Source organism: Metarhizium brunneum, chromosome 5 (genome assembly GCF_013426205.1).
Source record: "Metarhizium brunneum chromosome 5, complete sequence".
NCBI classification, from domain to species: domain Eukaryota; kingdom Fungi; phylum Ascomycota; class Sordariomycetes; order Hypocreales; family Clavicipitaceae; genus Metarhizium; species Metarhizium brunneum.
In genome coordinates this window covers 79405-105610 of record NC_089426.1, presented here as the reverse complement: position 1 = coordinate 105610, position 26206 = coordinate 79405, and the positions used below count along the sequence as shown (strand labels likewise).

Below are 26206 nucleotides of genomic sequence, written 5' to 3'. Positions count from 1 at the left end.
TGAAATTTTGCAATGCGACATAGAGTCTGGCTGCAAATATGATCAATGTCGTAATTCTGTCCGTCAACGCAATTCCCTCATATAGTTTCCACCAAATTGAACAATAGCATATATGCTGCTGCCGGCAAACCTGCCGGAAATGCCAATAATGACCTCAGCGCTGCAAAGCTCAGTTGCTCATTCCACCATTGACCCCTGACTGCAAGTACCGTTGGCCACCAATTGACACAAGACGGGTAAAGTGGCGGTGGAGAAACAAATGCAAGAAAGCATCTCAATATATGACAATAATAGAATCTTGAATAAGTTCGAGAAAGCGTGGCAAGACTACCATGAAATGCCCGAGCCTACCACTGTCCTGCACATTTCTGGAACCAATGCATTACAAGCATTATATTAACCGGTGTCCCGGGATAATCAGACTTTCACTCCTGCCCTCCTGGTTTAGTCTCCTTGGCCGCCGAGCAGAGAGTTCTCCATGGCCTTCCGCGCACTGTTTTGCAAATTCTCGCTACCAGAGGGAAGTTCTCCTTTCCGCTCAGCGAGATTATCAATATCGCTATCTGAAACCCTCCCAGTCTTCCATGGTGTCACCAATGGTGGTATTACAGTAAGAGCGTCCAGGTATCCTTTTTGCACCTTGTCTATCATGGCCAGATCGATAGGTGCTCCCATACTTTCCCTGTTTCCTATCGTATACAGCAGCTTCTGGGCTCCTCGGTTGGTTAATGCATAGCCAATAGTGCACACGGAATACCAGGACGGCGCCAAAACTCGAACTCGGGTGTTATTCGCGAGGTCAACTCCCCAGTCTTCTAGTTCCTTACGGAAGGAATCGGTCATTCTACAAATTTTAGTCTCCCAAATGTTGACGATATCGATAATGCGATTTCCATGCCGAGTCTCAACGAGCGCTCGACATGTACAGAGTAAGAGATATACATACTCGGTTGAACTTGGAGAAAACCGATCGTTATACACTTGATGCTTCGGGCGATTTTCTCCATTGGGAATGTCCCAGCAGGTGCCGATGTATAAAAGGTCCCAGTCTAGGCCTGGAAACCACTACTGTCAGTATCAAAGTCTACTCAGAGATAGGCCAGAGCTGAGCGGGAGTGGGAACTGTTATTTACCATAAGGGGCGTGATTAGCCTCGTACTTTGTAGCTTTCCATTTTCTCAGTTCGCCTTTCCTCATTTGCACACTTAATGTCTGAAATATGTCGTGGACCTCGACATCCCAATCCGCATCGTCTTCCAAGACAATAGCTGTTTGTATATTTTCATTAATGATTCTCTGCCAAATGTCTGCATGGCTACGCCAGCATCCCAATTGTTCAGGTCTTAGACTCTCACTCCCTTTCGGTTTCGCCTTGTCGTTGACGTTGGATCCATTTACCTATCGCCCACAAGTTAGAAATCCCAGCAATAATTGGAATATGGGAATTTGCTAATGATTTCTGGGCGGGGTCAAATACTCCTGGTTGAAGGGCTAGCTTGATGTTTGTAGATGCGGCGAGCAGAGTCATCATATCCTGACGATCAGTCCGACTACGTAGACATGCCAAGTTAGCTATTGTTGAAACTGTTAGTCCCAAGATAATTTCGGTGTCATACTGAGGCAGGCTGATGTAATAAATTTTCTCAAAACCGAGAGTCTCGTTCTGCGCCGCCTCAGACACGTCCAGGAGGGCGCTCGACGCGACACCACCATACTCCCAATTCTGATTCTCGAGCCAGGCTCTGATCAAGTACAGATGGAAGGCGACTAACGCAATGACCAAAACGGGCATACGACCACATCGCATGGTAAAGGTTGGCCGGGAGAGCATCTGAAGGACCATTAGAGGCATTTCCCATGACGGAGAAATAAGGTATACATAACCTACTAACAGGTTTCGCGGAGTACCCATTGCGAGATGTGTAATTCGGGGTTTATCTTCTTGGCAACACGAGTTATACAATGCGGCGGTTTATGCCCTTCGGACGGATATAGCGATTGCTGCTGGGATCAAGGCATAATTCTCAAAGAAACAGAGCAGGGAACATGGAATCAACTGGGAATATGAACTATATAAACTCACAGAAAGTGGAAATTTTAAAGTAGCTTGCTGCTTCGAAGCCGGACAGGCTATATCTAACAATGTACTAGCACTACATGTACCAATACCGTTTCAGCCTGCATGTGTGAAATTGCGCCATCATGCATTCAAAAACCTTCCCCCAATACAAGATTGTTTCAGCGGTGTGAGTATGTCACGAAGCTAGGGTACCCCTTGTCATGTTGTTTTATGCGCTACATGTATGGTCCGTGCTTGTTGCGCCTGCCGGCATGTATTGACTCGCTACATGTAACTGTCCGTGACCTCAGGGGGTAGGCAGCTAATAAGAAGTGAAAAGGTGGGGGAAATAAATACTTAAATTTCAAGGGATAAAATACGATAATTAATATACTTTTATTAATCCCTACTATATTACTTAATAGCTACTTATTATTAGCAAATAAATTATTAATATAGCTAGCGGACCCTACTTTATTAACCTTATTAGGTTACAGGTAGTTAATTATACAAGGGTTAGACTATACAGGTTAACCCTTAAATTATTTTATATACAAGACCTAATAAAAAATCATAATTAATTAAAAAAAGCTTTATATAAAATTTTCTTAATATTTAATTTCTTAAAATATATAAGCTATAATTAGCATATTACCCCCTGCTATAAACTACCCTATCAGGTCACGCACGACAAATAATTCAGTGTTACGACCCAGCACGTAGGCTGCAGGTTGGGCCGGCTGCATGGAGCCGCCGGGCGGCACAGGCATGACGGGCCACGGAACATTGGTCGGCACGACAGGACCAATGGGAAGGACGCTCAGTTATTATAAGTGAGCATGCACAACGCTCACCAGTGTTTGGAAGTGAGCATCGAGGATGCTCACCTCCGCGATAACTAGCAACCGTAGTATATAGGGACCCCCAAATTCGCTTCATAGATAGCCTCTAGCTCCTTAGCTTTCAACACAGATCATTACATTGAATAAGCCTCGCTTACAACTCTTTGACTCTGATCACTTGGTTACGGTCTACGACCTATTACCAACGTAACACCCAACTGCTCAGATTGACTGCCCTAGTGGCTCTGCCAACATAAACTACGACTAGTTTATCCCTTGGGAACCTTAGCCGTTACACGTTGAAAGCTCTTGTTCAGACTACTACCGCGTCACTCTGAGCAATACCTGATAACTGTCAACATGGCACCACGCGAGACTACCACCGCATCTGGATCCAATGAAACCCGAGAGGGACCAACCACCATCTCTGCTCACGACATGCTTGCTGAGATCATACGCCTTCGGGAACGGGTCCAACAGATGGAAGAAGAACGGCAGGAACAAGCCACGACTGCGGCCACAATTAAAAAGGACTTGGGAGAAATCCTTAGACCCAGGGCACCAGGACCGTACGACGGATCCCCGGGTGCGCTTCAAGGATTCCTCACTCAACTCAGGGCTTACCACCGACAATTCCCGACCAAAATGGAAGAATCCTCTGCCAAGGTACTGCACGCAGGAGGGTGTATGACGGGAGTGGCACTCGCATGGTTTGAACCCATTATGAGGGACTACCTTAACAAAGAAAAAGACGACCGCGAAGAAGAAACCAACACCATTTTCGAAAGTTACGATGAATTCGAAAAAGCTATCAAAAAGGCCTTTGGAACAGTTGACGAAGCTAGGGCTGCTGAGTACTACATCGACGGGCTCAAGCAGAAGGGATCGGCATCCGATTATGCCGCTCGCTTCAGACAACTTGCATCTCAGCTTGACTGGGAGGACGAACCTCTTATGTCAGCTTTCTATAAAGGACTTAAGGAAGAAGTCAAAGATGAACTCTACAGGGAGAACAGACCAGACAACTTATCGGACTACATCGCTATGGCGGTACGAATCGACGACAGACAGTATCAGCGACGCATACAGAAGAAACAGGGTAAAGGAACCTGGAGCCCTGCCAAAGGGAAGAGTTACCAAGCCAATCAACGCAGAAAGCGTGACGAACCTATTGCCTATGGTCACACTCTTAACCCTGGACGAATGGAGCTTGACGCTACCAAGAAAGACGACAAAAAGGAAAAGAAATGCTACAACTGCGGAAAACCAGGACATTTCGCCAATAAATGCAAGAAACCCAGGAAAGAATGGAAGCCAGTACCAGAAGGAGGTAAGAAACAACTCAATTCTACTAACCAACAGAAAATCGAAGTTACCGAATCAGAGGTGGAACATAAGAACCTCAACTGGACCTTCTGCTATGACGACAACTGCTACGTTCACATGAGCAGCAAACAAGAAAGAGGATGGTTTCCAAAAGAACCAAGAAAACCAAAGAAGAAAATTATGAACTTCATAGGAAACGGACTGCAAGTAGCCAAACAACTGGTACAAGAAGACCTGGACGAACAATCAATGGAAAAGAGAACGCTTGCAATGACGGGACGAAAGGAACTCCATGAACCAAAATCGCCAGAATATTTGGACGAAGACTCGCACCAAGAAATTCTCGATTGGGTGCGACAACAAGCAGAAGCAAGGAAGAATCGAAGGGAACAACAATATAGGGAGGAGCAAGACGCACAAATCCTCACCACCTTCGACGAACCGGAAGATAGAGTAAGGGAAATGAGCGTCGATGACGACAACGCAATCCTAGATACTCCAGAAGCGTCCGAAGACGAACGAAGCGAGGAAGAAACGCCTGCAAGGCTGACAGCCACACAAGAACAAGCTGTACAGCGATATTTCCCCGCACCAACAGGAAAACATTTCGCAATTCCTATTCTAGCAGTGGACACCACCACGGCAATGGAAAACCAGACACTATGGTTTCCGGAAGGAGAGAAGGAAGACGATCCTAGACTCTCACCAAGACACGCGGAACATACACGTTTAGCATGGGCATCATGCGCGTTTGCAATGTGCCAGGCACACTTTCAAACCAAGGCACGATTGGATGCGTTTCCGATCAGGATGAAAGGATATCCGATCAAAGCACCATACTTCAGATGGGAACTCCTAGAATGGAGAGTGAAGATAATCAATAACGATCAAACGATGATCTTGGAACCCGATTCAAACACACCCATCAAATGCCGAGCTCATACAGATCCTACGGACGTATGTGAATCAGACACATGCCAGTTACATGTACATACGAAGAACAGGCAGTGGCATCAGTATGTGTATGAGGGAAAAATCCCAACACACAGAAGGGAGTTACTACTCAAGTCACCTCGATGTGAAACAAAAGACCACATGGTATGCCCACTACCTAATTGTTCAGAACATATGGTAGATAAGGCCAGGGAATGGCACAAGTGGCAATGTGGAACACCAGCAGCATACAAACGGACACAGCGAGCATTAGACATACTCGAACAGAAAGACCCCAGGGGAACCACAGAATCAACATACCACAGTGAACAACAGTTGGATAAGTGGTACAACGAACAGAAGTTCAACCCCAGATGCAACAGGAAGTATGCGGTAAACTGCGACAACCCAAGATGCGAAAAACACGGAGAAATGAAAAACCAAATTTACAATCGCCTATGTCAAATGTTTGACGATGGGTTTTGCTTCAAGCACCCGCAAAACGGAACTGGACCTACAGAATGGTACCAAGAAATGAAACGACAAATCGCAGAAGAATCTATTCCGGAAAACTCAAAAAACGAGGCACGCCATCTGTAAAAGGGCTACAGGCTGGCATGAAAAGAAAGACGCTAATGACCCTCAACGCAACCCAGAACGGACGAAGCGACAAAATGGTATTAGACGCCGAAGTCATGGGACATCGCGTTCGCATACTTGTGGACAGTGGCGCGATGGGCAACTATATCTCACCCAGAGTTGTGAATCGTTACCAACTACCGTGGAAACACAAAGAGGCACCATACGAGTTAACTGATATCGAAGGAAAACTTTTTGCCTATAATGACGGAATCATTAACCAAGAGACTGATCATCTCGAAGTACAGATTCAAAGTCATTCAGAAGTGATTCAACTCGATGTTATGGACGTATCGGAACACGACCTAGTGTTAGGGTACCCATGGTTATGGGAGAGTAACCCACTGATCAACTGGAGGACAGGCCAACTGAAGTGGAACGAGACTTCAGGCCAACAGAATCAGCAGAATTCGGAAGAAAGAACGAAATTTCGTCATAACTTAGCTCATGAACAGAGTTCTGAAGAAAAAGAACCTTCAAGCAAGTTATCCAAGGACCAACGACAACAAACAAGCGGCAGAAAAGCAGTCAAAACAATTGGATCCACCGTAACGACCTCGACGGCGCTACAAACCGGGATACGAACAACAATAAGCAACAAGAAGACAAAAGCCAAGATCCGAAAGGTTATTGCCACCTTAAGGAAAGACCTCGCGAACACAAACAAGAAACTCGAAGGAGAAAAGAGGAACGAGAACGATAAAGACGACAAAAGCCCAATAACGAAAGAAGAAAGACTCAAGAATATCCCTAAGGAATACCGGAAATACGAAAAATTATTCGCAGAAGAATTAGAAACCGGATTACCAGAACACAGCCAATGGGATCATCAGATTGAATTGATAGACGGAAAGTCGACAACATTCCATAAGATTTACAACTTAAACGCAAGAGAACTCGAAACACTACGGGAGTACATCGACGAGATGTTAGCGAAAGGCTACATCAGAGCATCCACATCAGAAGCTGGATACCCAGTTATGTTTGTTCCAAAGAAAAACGGGAAACTGCGGTTAGTAGTGGACTATCGGCGATTGAACGCGATTACCATGAAGGATCGAACACCGTTGCCACTAATATCGGAACTACGGGACCGATTGCACGGAATGAATTGGTTCACCGCTTTGGACCTGAAGGGAGCATACAATTTGATTCGAATAAAGAAAGGCCATGAATGGAAGACAGCCTTTAGAACGAAGTTCGGACTATTCGAATACCTGGTAATGCCATTCGGGCTTACCAACGCACCAGCGACATTCCAACGAATGATCAACAGCGTACTACGAAAATATTTGGACAATTTTGTGGTAGTGTATCTGGACGATATACTGATCTTCTCAAAAACCCTGGAAGACCACAAAAGACATGTACACAAGGTACTACAAGCGCTACAAGACGCGAAGTTACTAGTGGAACCAGCAAAAAGCAAATTCCATACCCAGGAAGTAGACTTCCTAGGACACACGATACGACCAAACGAGATACGAATGGAAAAGACAAAGATTGAGGCAGTAAGGAACTGGCCAACACCGAAGAATGTCAAGGACATACAAAGCTTTAGAGGCTTTGCGAACTATTACAGGAGATTCATCAAGAGCTACGGCGAAATCGCAGCACCCTTGGATGAACTCACCAAGAAGGATAAGCAGTGGAATTGGAACGATGAGGCGCAATGTGCCTTTGACAAGATCAAAGAACTCATCACATCCGAACCTGTTTTGAGAACCTTCGACCCAGAAAAAGAAACGGAACTAGAAACCGACTCATCAGACTTTGCTCTAGGAGCACAAGTTGGACAAAGAGACGATGACGGAAAACTACACCCTATTGCGTTCTACTCGAAGAAACTTCATGGAGCAGAACTCAACTACCCCATCTACGACAAAGAATTCCTAGCAATCATCAATGCTTTCAAGGAATTTAGACACTATCTCATGGGAAGCAAACACAAAGTTAAGGTGTATACCGATCATAAGAACATCTCTCATTTTGCGACGACGCAACAATTGAATGGACGACAAATTCGATGGGCCGAATATCTTTCAGAATTCGACTACGAAATCATCCATCGAAAAGGATCCGAGAACGGACGAGCAGACGCTCTAAGTCGAAGAAGCGACTACGATACAGGAGTACCTACAGCAACAGGACCACTCCTTGAGATCAATAAAAATGGCAATTTCCAGCAGAAACAACTGAATGCCATATTGAAAGTACAGAAAGAAGACCCAGTATACGGCAAAATACACCAATGGGCAACAGACAATATACAACACATTGGGGACGTACCGACGGGATGCACATGCCACCCAGGAGGAGTACCAATGTATGGAGAGAAAATCTGGATACCACCAGAATTACAAGAAGAATGCATCAAAGAAATGCATGAACATCCAGTCTACGGACATCAAGGAATCCGCAAGACACTGGATAAGATACGACGACAATACGATTTCTCAGGAATCAAGAAAATGGTCGAAAAGGTTGTCAACGAATGCATACAATGCGGAAAAAGTAAGGCTTCACGACATAAGCCATACGGAGAACTGCAACCATTACCAGTACCAACACGACCATGGGAATCGATAGCTTTCGATCATATTACGAAGCTACCAATGTCAAAAGAACCAATGACCAACGTGGAATATGACAGCATATTCGTGGTCACGGATAGACTCACAAAATACGGATACTTTTTACCGTACAGAGAAGCAAGCAATGCAGAAGAACTTGCATATGTGTTCTTACGAACAATAGCAAGTAACCATGGACTGCCAGAAGAAATCATATCGGACAGAGGAAGTACATTTACTTCTAAGTTTTGGCAAGCACTTATGGCACAACTTGGAACGAATCACAAGTTAAGCACCGCATACCATCCACAGACAGATGGACAGACGGAAAGATTGAACCAGACGCTTGAACAGTATCTACGATGTTACATCAATCATCAACAGGACGATTGGGTTAAATGGTTACCTACAGCGCAATTGGCTTACAATAGCTCGATATCAGAATCGACAAAGCAAACACCAGCCTACGCCAATTACGGATTTAATCCCGAAGTATTTCGAACACAGCGCGAAGGACCGCAAGCAGAACGAGCGATGCTGCAAGCAGATGAACTGAAGAGATTGCACGAAGAAATGCGACACGAATTGGAATTCGTACGAAACAGAATGGCACAATACCATAATCGTAAAAGATCGAAGGGACCAATCTTTGGGGAGGGAGACATGGTCTACCTACTCCGACGAAACATCAAAACAACGCGACCAAGCGACAAATTGGACTACAAAAAATTAGGACCATTCGCTATCAAGAAAAGAATATCGACAAACAACTACGAACTTTCATTACCAAAGACTATGAGGAATCATCCTATAGTACACATTTCACTTCTTGAGAAAGCACCAAACAATGCACCAGCAGAAGAAGACATCGAAGTCATGAACGAAACGGAATATGAAGTAGAACGGATCTTAGACATGAGGACAAGAAACAAAACACGCCAATATCTCATTAAATGGAAAAGCTATGGAGACGAGGAAAACACATGGGAACCTACGGAGCACCTGAAGAATTGCCAGCACCTATTACGGCAGTATCACCAGCAGCATTCAACAAGGCATCCCCAAACACAGCGTTCCAATCCAACACGTCAATAGCGCCTAGAGATTGCGCATCGATAACAGCCTCGGATTCGCGACGCTCCTCCTCCTCCAACTCATCCAGCGATTGCAGACCCAAGCGAGTCATTTGTTGACCCTTGGTAACCAACTGCCGCTTTTGGCGGCGCAGTCGCGCTAGACGGGCCAGCGCTTCATTCAACTCAGCCTGAGCCTTGAGCATTTGCTCTTCCGCTCTCTCTTCCTCCTGATCCAAACGTTTCGATTCGGAAATAATGCGACCAACTACAAGGACACTCATTAGCAAAAAACAGTGACACACAAAAAGGACACCTACGCGAGCTAATCGCGACACCAGAAGCATCACAGGAACGCCCCCGCCGCACGCATTCCCCGCACTTGGAGGAACGCTCAATCATCTTGCAACGAAGACCACGGGCGGAACAAAAGGAACACGGCATGACGTCGTAACCAAACGATTCAATGGAATCAGCCAAGCGATCGTTCCGTAAGGTAGAAGGAGCCTTCAACGAGGGATCTTTTCGCTTTCGGGTACGAGGAACGACGGTACGACTGGACATGGCGTCAGAAGGACATCACAAAGGATGAAAAGAAAGAGGAACTTACCAACGAAAAGAAAAGGGCAGAGGAACTACTTATGAAACAAGGCCTAGGTCTTGAGGACAAGACCATGGGAGAGGGGACATCGTGTTACGACCCAGCACGTAGGCTGCAGGTTGGGCCGGCTGCATGGAGCCGCCGGGCGGCACAGGCATGACGGGCCACGGAACATTGGTCGGCACGACAGGACCAATGGGAAGGACGCTCAGTTATTATAAGTGAGCATGCACAACGCTCACCAGTGTTTGGAAGTGAGCATCGAGGATGCTCACCTCCGCGATAACTAGCAACCGTAGTATATAGGGACCCCCAAATTCGCTTCATAGATAGCCTCTAGCTCCTTAGCTTTCAACACAGATCATTACATTGAATAAGCCTCGCTTACAACTCTTTGACTCTGATCACTTGGTTACGGTCTACGACCTATTACCAACGTAACACCCAACTGCTCAGATTGACTGCCCTAGTGGCTCTGCCAACATAAACTACGACTAGTTTATCCCTTGGGAACCTTAGCCGTTACATTCAGGGGGTGGAGTGTGTCTCTTTTTAGTTACATAATAGCTCGTGAGGTGTTACAACCCAGTTATATACAGGAAGCAAGCTATAAGTTAGGCCAGCTATATAAGCTATAAAGTGGTATAAATAAGGCAAATAATAAATTAATAATTAAAGTAATTATTATATTTAAATTATAAAAGAAATTATAATTTATATAAATAAAATTATAATTATAATAATAATTTAAAAGAAAATATTATAATAAGAAAAATAATTTATTATAATATATAAAAACTTTTAATTTTACTTTATAAATAAACTTTAACTTTTTAGCTTTTAATAATAATTATTATATTAATTTAAGCTTTACTTATAACTTTTTAATTTTAATTATTTAATTATAATTTATAACTTATTATTAATATAATATTTAATTACTTAAATTAATTACCTTAATAATTTTATTAATATAAATTATAATTAATTTATCCCTTAAAAATTTTAATTATTATATATTAAAAGCTTTTATTTAAATTATTATTATATTACTTTAAGTAATACTTAATAATTATTAATATAATATTATATAAAATTATTATTATATTTAAATTAAATAAAACCTAAAAAAAACTAATAATTATTTTTACTTATAAAATACTTATTAAAATTATATATTTTTAAAAATAAATCTAATAAATAAAAGAAAAATAATAAAAATAAGTTATAATTATTATTATAATTAAAAAAAACTTAAAAAAAATTCTTAGACTTAAAATATTAAAATTATATAATAAATTTTTAGGTATATTTTAAGAATTTTTTATTTAACTTAAAGCTTATTATTAATAATTTTTAATTAAAATAAAAGAATTTTTTATTAAAATATTATATATAAAAAAATATATAATAAAAGTAATACTTATATAATTTAAACTTATTATAAAAAATTATTTTAATAAAAAAAATAATTATAAAAAAGAAATTAATATTATTTTTAAAAGTTATAATAAATTTAAAAAAGTTATTAAAAAAGCTTTTAAAATAATTAATAAAATTAAAACTATTAAGTATTATATTAATAAGCTTAAATAAAAGAAATTAATATTTAATTATATTATTTATTTTTAATAATTTATATTTTAGCTTAATTAAAAAAATAAACTTTTTATATTAGCTTTTTATAAAAAATTTAAAAAAAAAGTTAAAAATAAACTTTATAAAAAAAATAAACTAAATAACTTATTAAATTATATTATTATAATAATATAAATTAATAATAAATAATATTAATAATATATATAAAAAAAATAAAATAAAAAAACCTAAAATTTTATTAAAAAAAAAAGTTATTAAGCTAATTAATATAAAAAGTATAATAAACTTATTACTTATAATTATACTTTTAATTTTAAATAAATAAAACTTAATATTATTAAGAAAAATAATAAAAAAAAAAAAATATTATAATTATAAAAAACTAAGATATTTTATTAATAAATATAAAAAACCTAAGAAAAAATAAAAGCTAATATTAAAAAAAGGTAAAAAATAACTTAATTTTATTAACTAATAAAAAATTAAAGTTATTAAATTAAAAATAAAATATAAAAATCTTAATTAAACTTTTTATTATAATAATAATTATTATATTTATATAAATAATAAATAAAAAAAAAAATAATTTCTAAAAAAACTAAGAAAATTAAAAAAAAAAATTATAAACTTTATAAAAAATAAGCTATAAATAGCTAAATAATTAATATAAAAAAACCTAAATAAATAATTATTAAAAAAAAGAATATTTATAATAATAAAATAAAAAAAACTTTATAAACTAAAATTATTAAAATATTTAAATAAAAACTTATATTAAAAAATTCTTAATTAAGTATAATAATAAGTAAAAATAAAAAAAATTTAAAAAAAATAATAATATAAAAAAAAATAAAATATATAAATTTTTATTACTTTTAATAAATTAAAAAATAAAATAAAAAAAATAAGTATTAATAATAATAATATAATTTTAAATATTTTAAAAGTATTTAAAAATAAATAAAATAAAAAAAAAATACTTATAAAACTAATAATTATATAAAAATAAGCTATATAATAATATTTTTTTATATTAATAAAAAAATATTTTATAATTTTTATTTTAATAATAAATATTATTATAATAATAAAAAATTAAATATTATAATTTTTTAAAAAAAAAAAAATAATTTTAAACTTTTATTAAAATATATAAAATATATATATTTAATATAAGTATTATATATATTTATAATATATTAAATATATTTTTAAATTATAATATAATTAAATATATTTTTATTTAAAATAAAAAAATATTTAATTAAAGTATTATATTTTAAATAAAAACTCTTAAAATAAAAAATAAAAATAATTAATAATAATTAAATAATAATTTTAAAACCTAATTTAAATATACTTATTAAATATTAAGCTTATATAAATTTTATAAATATATATAAATTAAATATATATTAATTATATATATATATAAAAAATAAGTAATAATATTAATATATATATAAAAAAAAAATTCTAATATATAAAAAAAAATTATTATTTAAGTTATTTTAATATAAAATAAAAAACTATATAATATACTTATTATTAAATTATTTAAAATATATAATAAATAAAGCTAAAAAATAATATAAATAATAATATAAAATATTAATAATATATAAATAAATATAATAAATATTAAATATATTTAAATAAAAAAACCCTAAAAAAACTATAAAATTAATATATTATAATAAATAATAATTAAATAAATAATATAATAAATAAAAATTTAATCTTAAATATAATAAAAAATATATAATAAATTATAATAACTTAAAATATAAAAAATATAAAAAAATAAAAAACTAAATTTATAATTATTTATATTAAATATTTAATAATAAGTTTTACTTTAAGTATTTATAAAATAAAATAAAACTTATAAAATAATATTAAAAAATAAAATAATAAATTATAAAAAAATCTATTTTAAAAAACTTAAAAAATAAAATATATTATTTATAAAAAAGCTATAAATTAATATAAAAAAAAATATTAATAACTTTTAATATAATTAAAAATAAATAAAGTAATAAAATAATATTAAATATTAAAATTATAAAATATTATATTTATATACTTATAAATAATAATATAATAAATAATTATATTTTATTTAAAGTTATTAATTATTATTAATTATTATAAAAATATAAAAAAATATTATATAAATTAATTAATATTAAAAAAAAACTTTTTATTTATAATAATAAAATTATTAATTAAAAAACTAATTATTTTAAAGTATAAATTTAAAGTTATTTAAAAGTAATTTAACTTAATATTATAAATATATTAAAATATAATCTAGTATTAAAATACTTATAATTATAAAAAAATAACCTATTAATTAATTAAAAAATAAGCTAATTAAAGTAAAATAAAACTTTAAATTAATAAAATTAATAAAATTTAAAAAAAAAAATAATTTTTATTATAATTTAGCTTATAAATAAAATTTTAAAAAAAAAAAAACTTTTAAATAAATTATTTAAAAACTAATAATAATAAATAAATAATATAAAAATAATAAATATAAGAAAAAAAATAATTAAATTTATTATAATAATTTTAATAATATTATAAATTAAAATATAAATAATAATAAATAATAAGAAAATAAAAGCTAAAATCTAAAAAATTATTATTATCTTAAAAAAAAATCTTATAAATATAAATAAAAAACTTAAAAAAAAAAAAATAAAAATAATAAAAATAATAAAAGCTTAATAATAAAAAAAAAAAACTTAAAAATATCCCTAAAAAATACTAAAAATATAAAAAGTTATTTATAAAAAAATTAAAAATTAAATTATTAAAATATAATTAATAAAATTATTAAATTAAATTAATAAATAAAAAGTTAATAATATTTTATAAAATTTATAACTTAAATATAAAAAAACTTAAAATATTATAAAAGTATATTAATAAAATATTAATAAAAAGTTATATTAAAGTATTTATATTAAAAGCTAAATACTTAATTATATTTATTTTAAAAAAAAATAAAAAATTATAATTAATAATAAATTATTAATAATTAAATATAATTATTATAAAAAATTAAATATTATTATTACTTATTTTTAAATTATAAAATTAATTATATAAAATAAATTAATTTATTATTTTAAACCTAAAAAAAATATATAATTTAATTTAAATAAAAAAAAACTATAAATAAAAAATAACCTTTAAAATAAAGTTTAAATTATTTAAATACCTAATAATATTATTTAAGCTTATTAATATATTAATAATATTTTAATAAATAATTAATAATATATTATAAAAATATTTAAATAATTTTATAATAATATATTTAAATAATATATTAATTTTTTTAAAAACCTTAAAAAATTATAAAAAATATATATATAAAATATTATAAATATTATAAAATATAAAATTATTAATAAAATTAATAAAAAGTAAATTTTATACTTAAAAAGTAAACTTTTTAAAATATATAATATAATTAAATAAAATATAAATAAAAAAAATTAAAATTAAAATAATAAAAAACTAATTAATATTAAAAAATATTAAGAATATATAAAGCTTTAAAAGCTTTATAAATTATTATAAAAAATTTATTAAAAGTTATAATAAAATTATAATACTTTTAAATAAATTTATTAAAAAAAATAAATAATAAAATTAAAATAATAAAATATAATATACTTTTAATAAAATTAAAAAACTTATTATATTTAAACTTATTTTAAAAATTTTTAATTTAAAAAAAAAAATAAAATTAAAAATTAATTTATTAAATTTTATTTTAAAAATATAAGTTAAATAAAAAAATAATAATAAAAAATTATATTTTATTATATTTTACTTAAAAAAACTTTATAAAATAAAACTTAATTATTTTATTTATAATAAAAAATTCTTAATAATTATTAATATTTTTAAAGAATTTAAATATTATTTTATAAAAAATAAATATAAAATTAAAATATATATTAATTATAAAAATATTTTTTATTTTATAATAATATAATAATTAAATAAATAATAAATTTAATAAGTTAAATATTTTTTAGAATTTAATTATAAAATTATTTATTAAAAAAAATCTAAAAATAAATAAATAAATATTTTAAGTTAAAAAAATAATTATAATATAAAAGTATTTATAATAATAAAATAACTTTTTAAAATTAATAAAAATAATAACTTTTAATAAATATAATTAAATATTATATTAAAAGTATAAAAATAAAATCTAATATATAATAAAATATATTAATAAATAATAAATAATATATAATATATTAAGAATATATTAATAAAATATATATATTACTTAAAAAAAATACTAATATATAAAGAAAAAATTTAAATATTATTAAACTTATAAGAAAAATATATTAAAAAAATATATAAATACTTAGTTTATAAATATTAAGAAATTTATAAAATATTAAATAAAATATAATAATAATATAATTTCTTAGAAATTAAGAAAATAATTAAAAAAGTTATTAATAAATATATATAATATAAAAAAAATAAAGCTTTATAATATAAGTTATATAAAAAATTATAATTATTATTAATATTAATATAATTATAAAAATTAATAGCTTTTAATTATATTATAAAGCTATTAATATTAAAAAAACTAATAATTAATATAAAATATAATAATATATTTATAATTATAAATAAACTTATAAAATATAAATATTTTTTATTATATAAAAAAATAAGTAATATAAAAAAACTTATATATATATTTTTATAAATAATAATAAGTAATTATAAATTATTAAAAAAAATTATATTAAATAAAAAAAATATATTTACTTTTAAGTTTTAATAAGTATTTATAATATAACTTAAAATAAATTATAAGTTAAATATTATATATTATTTATAAATAAATAAATAAATAAAAAAATTAAATTAAATACTTAAATAATATTTATAATATTATATTAATTATTAATAAAATAATTAAGTAAAATAATTACTTATAATATAATTAGCTTATAATAATTTAATATTAGAATTAATAAAATAAATATTAGCTTATATTAATTATAAATTTAATTTTAAAGTATTTTAAATATAATATAAAAAATTATAAGTAAAATAAATAATATTATAAATAAATAAACTAAAAAAATTATATAAAAAAATATAATATAAATTAAAATTTATATAAAAAAAAATAATATAATATTATAATTAAAAAAAATTAAAAAAATTAATTTTTAAGAAAAAAAATATAATTTATTTATTTTAATAAAATATTAAAATAATATAATTAAATAATAAATTAAATTATAAAAAATTAAAATTATTTATTATTAAAAAATAAATATTAATAAATAATTATAAATTTTTATTATTAAAAACTATAAAAAATTATTTTATAATATATATTTTATTTTTTAAAAAAATATTAAATAATATATTAATAAAAAAAAATATTAAAGTTTTAAATAATAAAAAATATAAAATAAAATAAATTTTAAATATAAAAATAAAAAATAAAATATATTAATATTTTATTAAATAAAAAAGTTATAAATATAAAAAAAATATATAAAAACCTATAAAATACCTAAGAAAATACTAGTACTTATTAAGGTAATTTTATTAAAAAGTATAAAAAATATAAAAAAACCTAGATTTAAAAACTTTTTACTTAACTTAAAAGTAAATTAATTACTTTTTTTAAAAATACTTATTATATTTAAATTATTTATTACTTAATACTTATAAGTATTTAAAGTAAATAAAATTTTATTCTTAATATTTAATTTTATTATATTATAATAAAATAATTTTAAATTCTTATTTTTAATATAATTTTAGATTTTTTATATTTAAGTTAATAAATTTATTATTTTTAAAATAATAAATATAAGGTATATTTATAAGGTAATTAAATAAATTTATAATATTAATAAAATTAATATATTTATAATTATTATTATTTTTTATATTTAATTTTAGCTTAAAAATATAATTAAATATAATATTAATAAAATATTCTAAAAAATAAAAAAAAAAAAAACTTATTAATAAAAAAAAAAATTATAAAATTATTTATAAAATAAAACTTAGGTTTTAAAAATAAAACTATAAAAAAAAGAATATTATATTATAACCTAGTTATATATAAAAAGTAAGCTATAAATTAAGCTAATTATATAAGCTATAAAGTAATATAAATAAAGTAAATAATAAATTAATAATTAAAATAATTATTATATTTAAATTATAAAAGAAATTATAATTTATATAAGTAAAATTATAATTATAATAATAATTTAAAAGAAAATATTATAATAAAAAAAGTAATTTATTATAATATATAAGGATTTTTAATTTTATTTTATAAATAAATTTTAGTTTTTTAGCTTTTAATAATAATTATTATATTAATTTAAGCTTTACTTATAACTTTTTAACTTTAATTACTTAATTATAATTTATAACCTATTATTAATATAATACCTAATTACTTAAATTAACTGCCTTAGTAGCTTTACTAATATAAACTATAACTAGTTTATCCCTTAGAAACCTTAGCCGTTACATGAGGCCCCCACCCCCTATAGGGTATCCAATAAGTTATCGAGAACATTTGAAGGTTCAAATTAGCGATAGCATATATATCTAGTACATCTGTTGGCTACGACCGCCTTTTTAACACATGTTGAATGTTCAACTACACAGAACTCTCAGAATCAGTGGTAAACGGCCTAGTGCTGCTAAGCGAATCGACTCGGCCGAGAAGAAACTCGAGATGTCGGTACGCGGCGCTTGGCGCGTACTGGGGAATCATGTGGCCGGCCAGCGAAACGCCAACATACGTTAAGCCACGTTCCGTGTGCGCCGTGCCGAAAACACCAGCGCCTGCTAATGTGGCATCAGCGCCATCAGTGTGGTATGGGACGTAAAATGGTTCAACAGGGCGCTTGTGGAAGCCCTGCTTTCCACCAAATGTCATGTTTTGAATTATCATAAGTGTGCCATTGGCAATGAGACCAAAGTCCAATGCACCGTGGCCAATAATGACGTTTTGCGTGCCGTCTATGACACGACCCAGAACACGGTTGGAAGACGGCTCGGAGTGGTCCGCGCCGTCACCAGCAAAGACAGAATCGTCGGAGCACGACATCCAATTGACATTGAGAGGAGCATGAATGGCTTTCTTGACATCTGTGCGGTTGAAGTAGAGCGAGGCACCCTGAGGTAGATACTCAAAGGCACCGGGGAAGCCGAGCACGTCCCATAACAAGGGGCAGGTTGTTGCTATCTGGTATATGTTGAAGCATGGATTGAGCGCAGTGACGGCATCTTGAACGCGCTGCGAGAGACTGCAGGCTGGAAGTACCTCACCCGTCCTTGGGTCGAGACCCGGCAGGACGGAGGGCAATCGACCCTTTGGTGGGTAGCTGAGGTGCTTTGCACGCAAGGCGGCAAAGCCGCAATTGTTGTCAGCACGGTGGATTTCTTTGACAAATGAATCGTTGAGTGGAAATAAGTTCCGGTTGGAATCGATAAAAGGAACCGCGACCATATCGTTTTGAAGCCTGGTATCGCCGATAACAGGATCGTAGATCATCATACCCTTCATGTTAAAGTGGCTTGTGTCGTTTGCATCTAGCATAGCGTTCGCAATATACGGGCAGTACATGCCGCTATTGCCGATTTCATTAGTCGAATCGATTCATCAGGTTTCAGACTTGGCACCAAGACTTACGCATAAGACTCCCCCGTAATGTACACCTTGTATCCTTGCATGGAAAATGTCTGAACAAAGTTCCTAAAGAAGCCTAAAAACTGCTTCGCTACATCATCCTCATTCCTAGCCGTCACATTTCCCTGGGAGAAGCCCGTTCTAATTGGCTGTTCTACCCAGAGCACGTTACTGAGCTGGTGCCAGCCCCACGGATTTGGGACGGGTTTAAAGGTGCCATACTGCCATAAGAAAGGCCCATTTTCCTGCAGAAAACCCTCGAGGGATGAGCATCCGGGCTAGGAAAGCGTCAAGAAAGTTAGTCTCGAGACCAAAAGTAATACAATCGGCGTCATGGGTACAGTGCCCAGCTCCTTTATCCCCCTACATTAGGAATGACTTACACCACCATTAAGCCAGATAACAATCTCCTTCCTCGCAGCCGGATTAGGTGAGGGTTGGAACCAGAAGTAAAATCTATCAGTTCCATTTATATCCTTGGTAGTGGAAAGCGTCCCCGCATATGCTTCACCAATGTCGAAATCAACATCAGGAATCCCGGTGCCATTAACAGCGAATCCTGTGTTCGTGGATTAATTAGTTTGCTAACCATGAGCATCATTTCATTTAGTTTACACAAGAAAACGGCTTGAATACCCTTCTACTCACTTCTTGTACTGACGCTGTCGAATTTCCTGGGAACAGCGCCGTTCCGAGTCCACTTGTCAAAGCGAACGCCGCGTTGAGTCAACTTTGGGCGTAGTTGGGCCGCTGGATTTTCTCTGCCATCGCAGAGGGAGAAGGACCCTATCCAGGCAATTAAAGAGGTGATGACTACTAGACGCATGTTGAAACACAGCTTGTGAGTAACAATTACGTACTCGTCCTCATACTAAACCGAATCCACTCTTGTATCCGTCAGCAGACCATGGGAGTATTTAACGTATTTATAATCGCTGCGAGGCATTGCTATGCATGTCGGACTTAAACGACCCGCCTCTGGAATCACAAAGAAAGTAGTGCCGCTGTTCTGTGCCACCAGGCGTGATTAAAATCGGGTTCAAGTATCCTCGAACCTGTTGGAAGGACGCAGTAAGCATGCTACCTGTGCTTACTCTGAGTAGCAGCTCGGCTACTGCACGCTGACTGCAGAAATATATGGCGGGTCGATCCACCTGGATGGGACGTTGGTTCTCACCAGATGGCATGTAAGACGTCAACTGGTAGTATAGTGAAGGCATCTGCCTAATCACAGTCTCGGTAAGTGCATTGGAAAAAGAAGGAAAACGCAAATTTTGCGGCCTGGCTTTGTTTCATGGGGCTACTACTCCGATGGACTCAGAGCTAATGAGACTACAATAAGTCATGGTATGCAACTTTGCGGCCAAGCAGTGAGCTGAAAGCAGTGATGAGTGGTCGGATACATACATCAATGTCAATAGTAACCTGACCCGTGGCAGCACCGCGGAGTAGAATGAACGGCCAAGTAACTACCGGGCACTGTTGGGTACATGGCAGGGCGAAAATGTTCACAGTATTAATAAAAATAGTCCACCAGACCCTTACTGCTGAGTCCATACCAACTTGGTACTCCCATCTTTTGAATACATTATGTTTGCTTTTTTTTAAGTTTCTGGGATCGTGCCTCGCACTTAGTTGGAGAACATTTACAGAGATTGATCCGACCCGTTCTATACTCTACAAGGTTCTGATCTCTTTGTGGTCTACTCTATAAGATTTTTTTCCCTTTTTTGTGCTGCCATGATATTTGTAAACTTCAATTTCCCAGACCATCCTTCAACTTCTTTTATTGGCCTTGTTTCTTCTCAGATACAGTAGATAAGCTCATGTACAGAGAATGAAAAGCAGACTCAGAGTTCGCGAGAAGCTCCCGCGGATTACCATTCTCAAGAATGTGGCCTTTGTCCATGAGCACAACACGGTCAAAGTCCAACACTGTGTGTAACTTGTGGGCGACGGCGATGATGGTTCGGCCACGAAAGTCATCTTGTAGAAATCGCTCCATTATTTCTTCTTCATCCGAGTTGACACTATGCACCCATTAGTAATGTGGTTGCGTGAGGCGAGCTGATACACGCCTGTATTTTGTGGCGAACCATGCAAGGTAGTGAATCAAAAACAAAGTCTCTCCAAAGTTGGACTTGTAACATACCTGCTGGTTGCCTCATCTATAATGACTATACTGCTGGGCTTCACAATGGCGCGTGCGAGGCAGAATAGCTGCCGCTGCCCGTGGGAGAGAAGTTCTTCGCTGATCATCTCATCCAGCCCACCGCGTTCCTCCAGCATCTGCCACAGATTTACGGACCGAAGCGCGGCAATAATAGAATCATCATCGGATAAGTGCAATAGATCAACATTATCGCGTATACTGGCTTGTAAGAAAAACGGCTCTTGAGGTAGCGTGTTCAGCCGTAAGCGCACCTCCTGCCGGGGAATCGTACTAATGTCCACACCATCAATAGTAACACTTCCCGTATCCAGCTCAAGAAGGCGTAGCAACGTGGAGATTAAAGACGTTTTGCCACTGCGCAAAGGAGAAACGTGGAAAGTCAACACCGAACCTTTAAAGTTGTGTCGCAAAAACGGAGCAAAACTTACCTGCCTGTACGGCCACAAATGGCCACCTTCTCGCCAGCATTGATGGATAGATTGACATCTTTCAAGACTGGCTCTTGAGAAGACTGATACGAAGCCGAGACATTACTAAACTCGATTGTGCCACTTAAGGGCCAGCCCTCCGGAGGATGACGTGTATTGGCCCCTTGGTTTTCGGATGGAGTGTTTGAGACGTATGATCTTATACGACTTATGGCGCCAAGGGCCGTCTCCAATTGTGTCCACTGTGCGATAAGAGTCTGAAGCGTGCCACTAAAATTAATGATGCCGAATAGAGCAACGCCAAGATAGCCAGTCTTTCCACCGGCAGTGGCGGTTGCAAAAGCAACGAGGATAACAGCGATGCCGCCGACCATTAAATCTAGAACTAGATTGAGCCATCTTTGTATGCACCAGAGTAGATAATAGGGCCTCTGAGATGTATTGAGCACATGATAGTTGCGTTGGAGGTAGTTGTCTGTCCACCCGTAGGCACGGATACAGGACACACCCGCCAGAGTTTCCAGGAACTGAGAGAATAAAGGGGCCTTGGCTTCAATGTCTATGATTCGAAGCTGACGTGATGTACGTAGATAGTAAAACTGTATCATGTAGACAAAGAAGATGCACACGGGGACCGTTGCGGCCAAGTAGCCTGAGCCGGTGAAGACTAAAACAGCAGAAATGACAACAGTAAATAGCTGAACAACTGTCTGGTCTAGGGCATGTGCCAGATCGTTGTCAACTAATTGCAAATCTTGACTAAACCTGTCGATGACAGAGCACTCTGCGTCAGTCTCATAGCCAATGAAACAAGTAGGTCATGAAACACACCTGTTGGCAATTTGGCCAGCATCAGTTGATGTTAAAAAGGATGTCGGCGCGCTTAAGAGAGAAGTTAGAAAGTTGAACAAGAGTAAACATGTGAAAGGCAAGACTTGCTTCATGGTTGTCGCGAGCAAAAGCTCATGAAACTTTCTCGATATTTTAGGCAGCAGAATGATATTGAATATCCTGAGAAATGATTAGATGACAGCGTAGCAATTGAGGCAGGTAAATTACCAATCTGAGGCAAAACAACCCAAAACCGCCAAGGCTCCCAGCAGGCCGTAGATGCCTAGCCAGTAGCCAATCTTGTCGTTGGGCGTCTTTGCGTTCGCATTGGTCCACCACTGCAACCAGATTGCTGGGAAGGTGTTAGCGACTTTCGAATAGGTGGTGAAGAAATTTCCAGTCCTGGACTTACAAGGAAAGTTGAGCCCGAAAATGAAGCATGCGCATCCAAAGAGATACAAGAGGAAGGTCCATTTCCCCGCGATGTGAATGAAGTAAGCGTAGATCCTCCAATCACTTGTTCCGCGACTCGTGACATCTTGTTCTTCATCCTCGTCAGGCAGGCCGAGCTCCTGAAGCGTCTCCTCGGCGAGTTCGAACTCTGGTCGAACCGTGGTCCCCTGCACTATGCCAGATAGTCGTTCTATGTAGCCTACAGAGGTCGACAAAGAGTCCCTTGTGCCTTGCTCGGCAACGGTCCCATCCTTGTTCAGAATAACAATATAGTCTGCATATTGCACATGGTTGACTTTTCATTGTTGTCGTTTGTTAGCCAATAATCTCTACCACTGCCTATTTGACTACAGCTACTCACTCGAATTCGTAGTTAGCACCACGGTAGTCTGTGACGATCTCAAGAGCCCACTAGGGCCGAAAACTGCATCAAGAATGCTTGCTTCGGTGGCTCGGTCAAGACCGGTGAGCACGTCATCAAGTACCATGACTTGATTTCTAGAGTAAAGGGCTCTTGCTAACGACTGGGGACGGCAAGCTGTTAGCGACGCACACGTACACATGTTCGCCAGTGGACACATGATTGCTCACAAGACGCATTTGCTGCCCTCCACTAAGTCTGGAGCCCCTAGTTCCCACGTTGGTTTGATCCCCGTCTCGTAATTGCTCGAAATCCGCTGAGAGCGCGCAGGCTTTCACCACAGTATTATACCAGGGCTTGTCCCACCTAGACATTCCAATGATGTTGTTTTGGATGGTGCCCCAGGTGATCCATGGAGACTGTGGACAGAATGCTGCCCTTGAGAATGATGTCGAGACTGTTCCGCTAGTTACAGGCATTTCTCCAAGGATAAGTCTCAGCAGAGTTGATTTGCCGCATCCTACTGGTCCCACCACCACGGTCGTTTTGCCGCGGCTAATTTCGAGATTTATGCCATTGAGAATGGATGACTCGGCAGAATATCCAGTTGTGGCGTCTTTGATAACAATGGCAGCATTTGTGTCGCCAAGTGCGGACACAGATCCTAGAGGTACTGCTTTTGGTTCTCCGAAACCAAGCGACGTCTCGGAGGAGGAGTCCCTTTCGAGATTCTTCCTAGTTTCCGGAGTGTCTCTGGGATCTTCTCTTTCTTCAGATGCTAGATGTTCTTGTATGCGGTTAAAAGAGTTAATAATTGTTTGAATATCTTCAAAACCATTCAGAATAAATGTTAAAGGCTGGACCTGGAGCGAAAAAAGAGACAATGCCGAGAATGCGATTCCTTCTGTCAATGTCGTAGTATTGTTCGATCGCGCAAGAAGAATGAAGACTCCAAACCCCCATACGGAGGAGAAAGCATCGGACGTGTATGCTGTAGAGTCGATTTCGTCAACTGGGTTTCCATCACCGCATGAAAACGGGAGTACTCACATGTAACGGCCTCCAAGACAGTAAAGATACGATGGCGGCGTGACGCACCAATTTCTAACGATCTGAGGCTCGAAATGACGTTGGACATGACGTTTGTTAGGCCAGTCATCTTAATTGCCTTCATCGAACCCAGCATTTTCGTCGTCACAGCCAAACGTCTCTCGATAGCTTCCAACCATGGGACGTTTGCATTGCCTGCGGCGGCGGCTATAGGTATCCCTAACACTAGGCATACTTTTGAGAAGTCATGTTAGCCCACTTCGCTTACAATGAGAGTAGAAATGTATTCTTTGACGGGCATTCGCACCAACTACATGGGCGGTTGCAGCCGCCATGGCGACACCGAGCAGTCTGTACAGTAGCCACATGGACAATGCGATTTCGATGAAACTGGAGTAAAACTCGTGCACAAGCTCCAGACTCAGGGCAATGCGATCAATATCAGCGCTCATCAATGTGATGGCTTCGGCATCGGAAATCTTGGTAGCACTCATACGAAGAGTCTTGGAAAAGATGAGGGAAATGAGGCTGCCGCGGAACATTGTGAGGAGGCGATACGTCTTGTGCTGATATGCAGTAAAGGTTGCCTTGCGGTGGTTTGCTGTCAGTACTCTGCCGTTTGCCAGAAAAAGAGAAAAACGAGGACAGTTCTCGTACAGCTTTCCCAATATACACAATAGCGTATGCGCCTATCAGTCCATAGGCGAACTCTTTCCTGGACGACTCAACCGGTTCTGCCGTGAAGTCAAGGACTCTTTCCAGTAGAAATGGCTGCGCAAATGTGAAGCCGATGCAAGCCAAGCGCGGTACCACACCGGCTAATAAGTCCCATTTGTAATGAAGGAGAAATGTCCAAAGCAGAGCATTTTTCTTGGACGCATCCACTGCAAGTGATGGTGAGTATTGCGGTTTACTATGTCAATCACTCAGCTGGAGTACCGAGACGCACCTCTGTTCCATTTCTCCACGAGCTCTGTTGGATTTGCCGTCTTGAGAAGCTCCGTATCGAGGACCGGTAATGAGTTTATGCTGATCAAGTTGCGGAACCCTTTCATGAAAAGGCTATTCAGCCACCAAAAGAGTACTCTATTATAGACACTGCCCACTGCCTCTGGAGAAGCATCTTGCCACGCGGGCAGGAGTAGCCGCCGCTTCTCCGTCAGCTCCAACAAAAAAATGATCAGCTTGACGCAGAAGCTGGCCAGATTGACTTTGGCAACCGACTGGCTGCCGGGAATAAAGAACAGGGTGCGCACACGTGCGAGATCCAGCAAGATGGAGATGCCCAGATAGATGGTAATGGGCGTCGATGGACGTAGTGAGCGCGTGTGCTCCAAGTACGACAAATTGGCAAATAGTATGAAGCCCGCAATTGTTAATGAAACCGTCGCCAGAGTGGTCTTGGTTGAAGGGGCGGCCGAACTGGCCCATAACGCCAGAAGCACAATTTGAAGCGCGATATAAACCGAGAAGGTCATCTTGACAAGCCGCGATTAGCCGCGATTCTTGCCGCTCTGCAACCATGGA

At 34.8% G+C, this 26206-nt stretch overlaps 4 protein-coding genes across 4 annotated transcripts; 1 reads left to right on the top strand and 3 right to left on the bottom strand.

Moving 5' to 3' along the window:
* Positions 1–444: 444 nt before the first annotated feature.
* colgalt1 (Procollagen galactosyltransferase 1) lies at positions 445–1912 on the bottom strand (the record flags this gene model as incomplete). The annotated part of the gene is made up of 6 exons (XM_066131171.1): positions 445–844; positions 947–1055; positions 1134–1398; positions 1478–1550; positions 1617–1831; positions 1889–1912. 6 exons carry the CDS (start codon positions 1910–1912, stop codon positions 445–447), a joined length of 1086 nt encoding a protein of 361 aa, XP_065987491.1.
* A 1349-nt stretch (positions 1913–3261) lies between these two features.
* On the top strand, positions 3262–9467 carry Tf2-12_13 (Transposon Tf2-12 polyprotein; the record flags this gene model as incomplete). The annotated part of the gene is made up of 2 exons (XM_066131170.1): positions 3262–5184; positions 5817–9467. The coding sequence occupies 2 exons, from the start codon at positions 3262–3264 to the stop codon at positions 9465–9467; spliced, it is 5574 nt and encodes a 1857-aa protein (XP_065987353.1).
* An 8881-nt stretch (positions 9468–18348) lies between these two features.
* On the bottom strand, positions 18349–20209 carry G6M90_00g081040 (uncharacterized protein; the record flags this gene model as incomplete). Its single annotated transcript, XM_014683968.1, has 4 exons — positions 18349–19324; positions 19387–19661; positions 19767–19942; positions 20032–20209. The coding sequence occupies 4 exons, from the start codon at positions 20207–20209 to the stop codon at positions 18349–18351; spliced, it is 1605 nt and encodes a 534-aa protein (XP_014539454.1).
* Positions 20210–21169: 960 nt separating this feature from the next.
* abcB_7 (ABC multidrug transporter B) lies at positions 21170–26157 on the bottom strand (the record flags this gene model as incomplete). The annotated part of the gene is made up of 12 exons (XM_066131169.1): positions 21170–21413; positions 21536–21910; positions 21985–22749; positions 22816–22995; positions 23044–23167; positions 23228–23563; positions 23630–23792; positions 23860–24620; positions 24680–24898; positions 24987–25266; positions 25337–25563; positions 25629–26157. 12 exons carry the CDS (start codon positions 26155–26157, stop codon positions 21170–21172), a joined length of 4203 nt encoding a protein of 1400 aa, XP_065987386.1.
* Between the last annotated feature and the right edge of the window lie 49 nt (positions 26158–26206).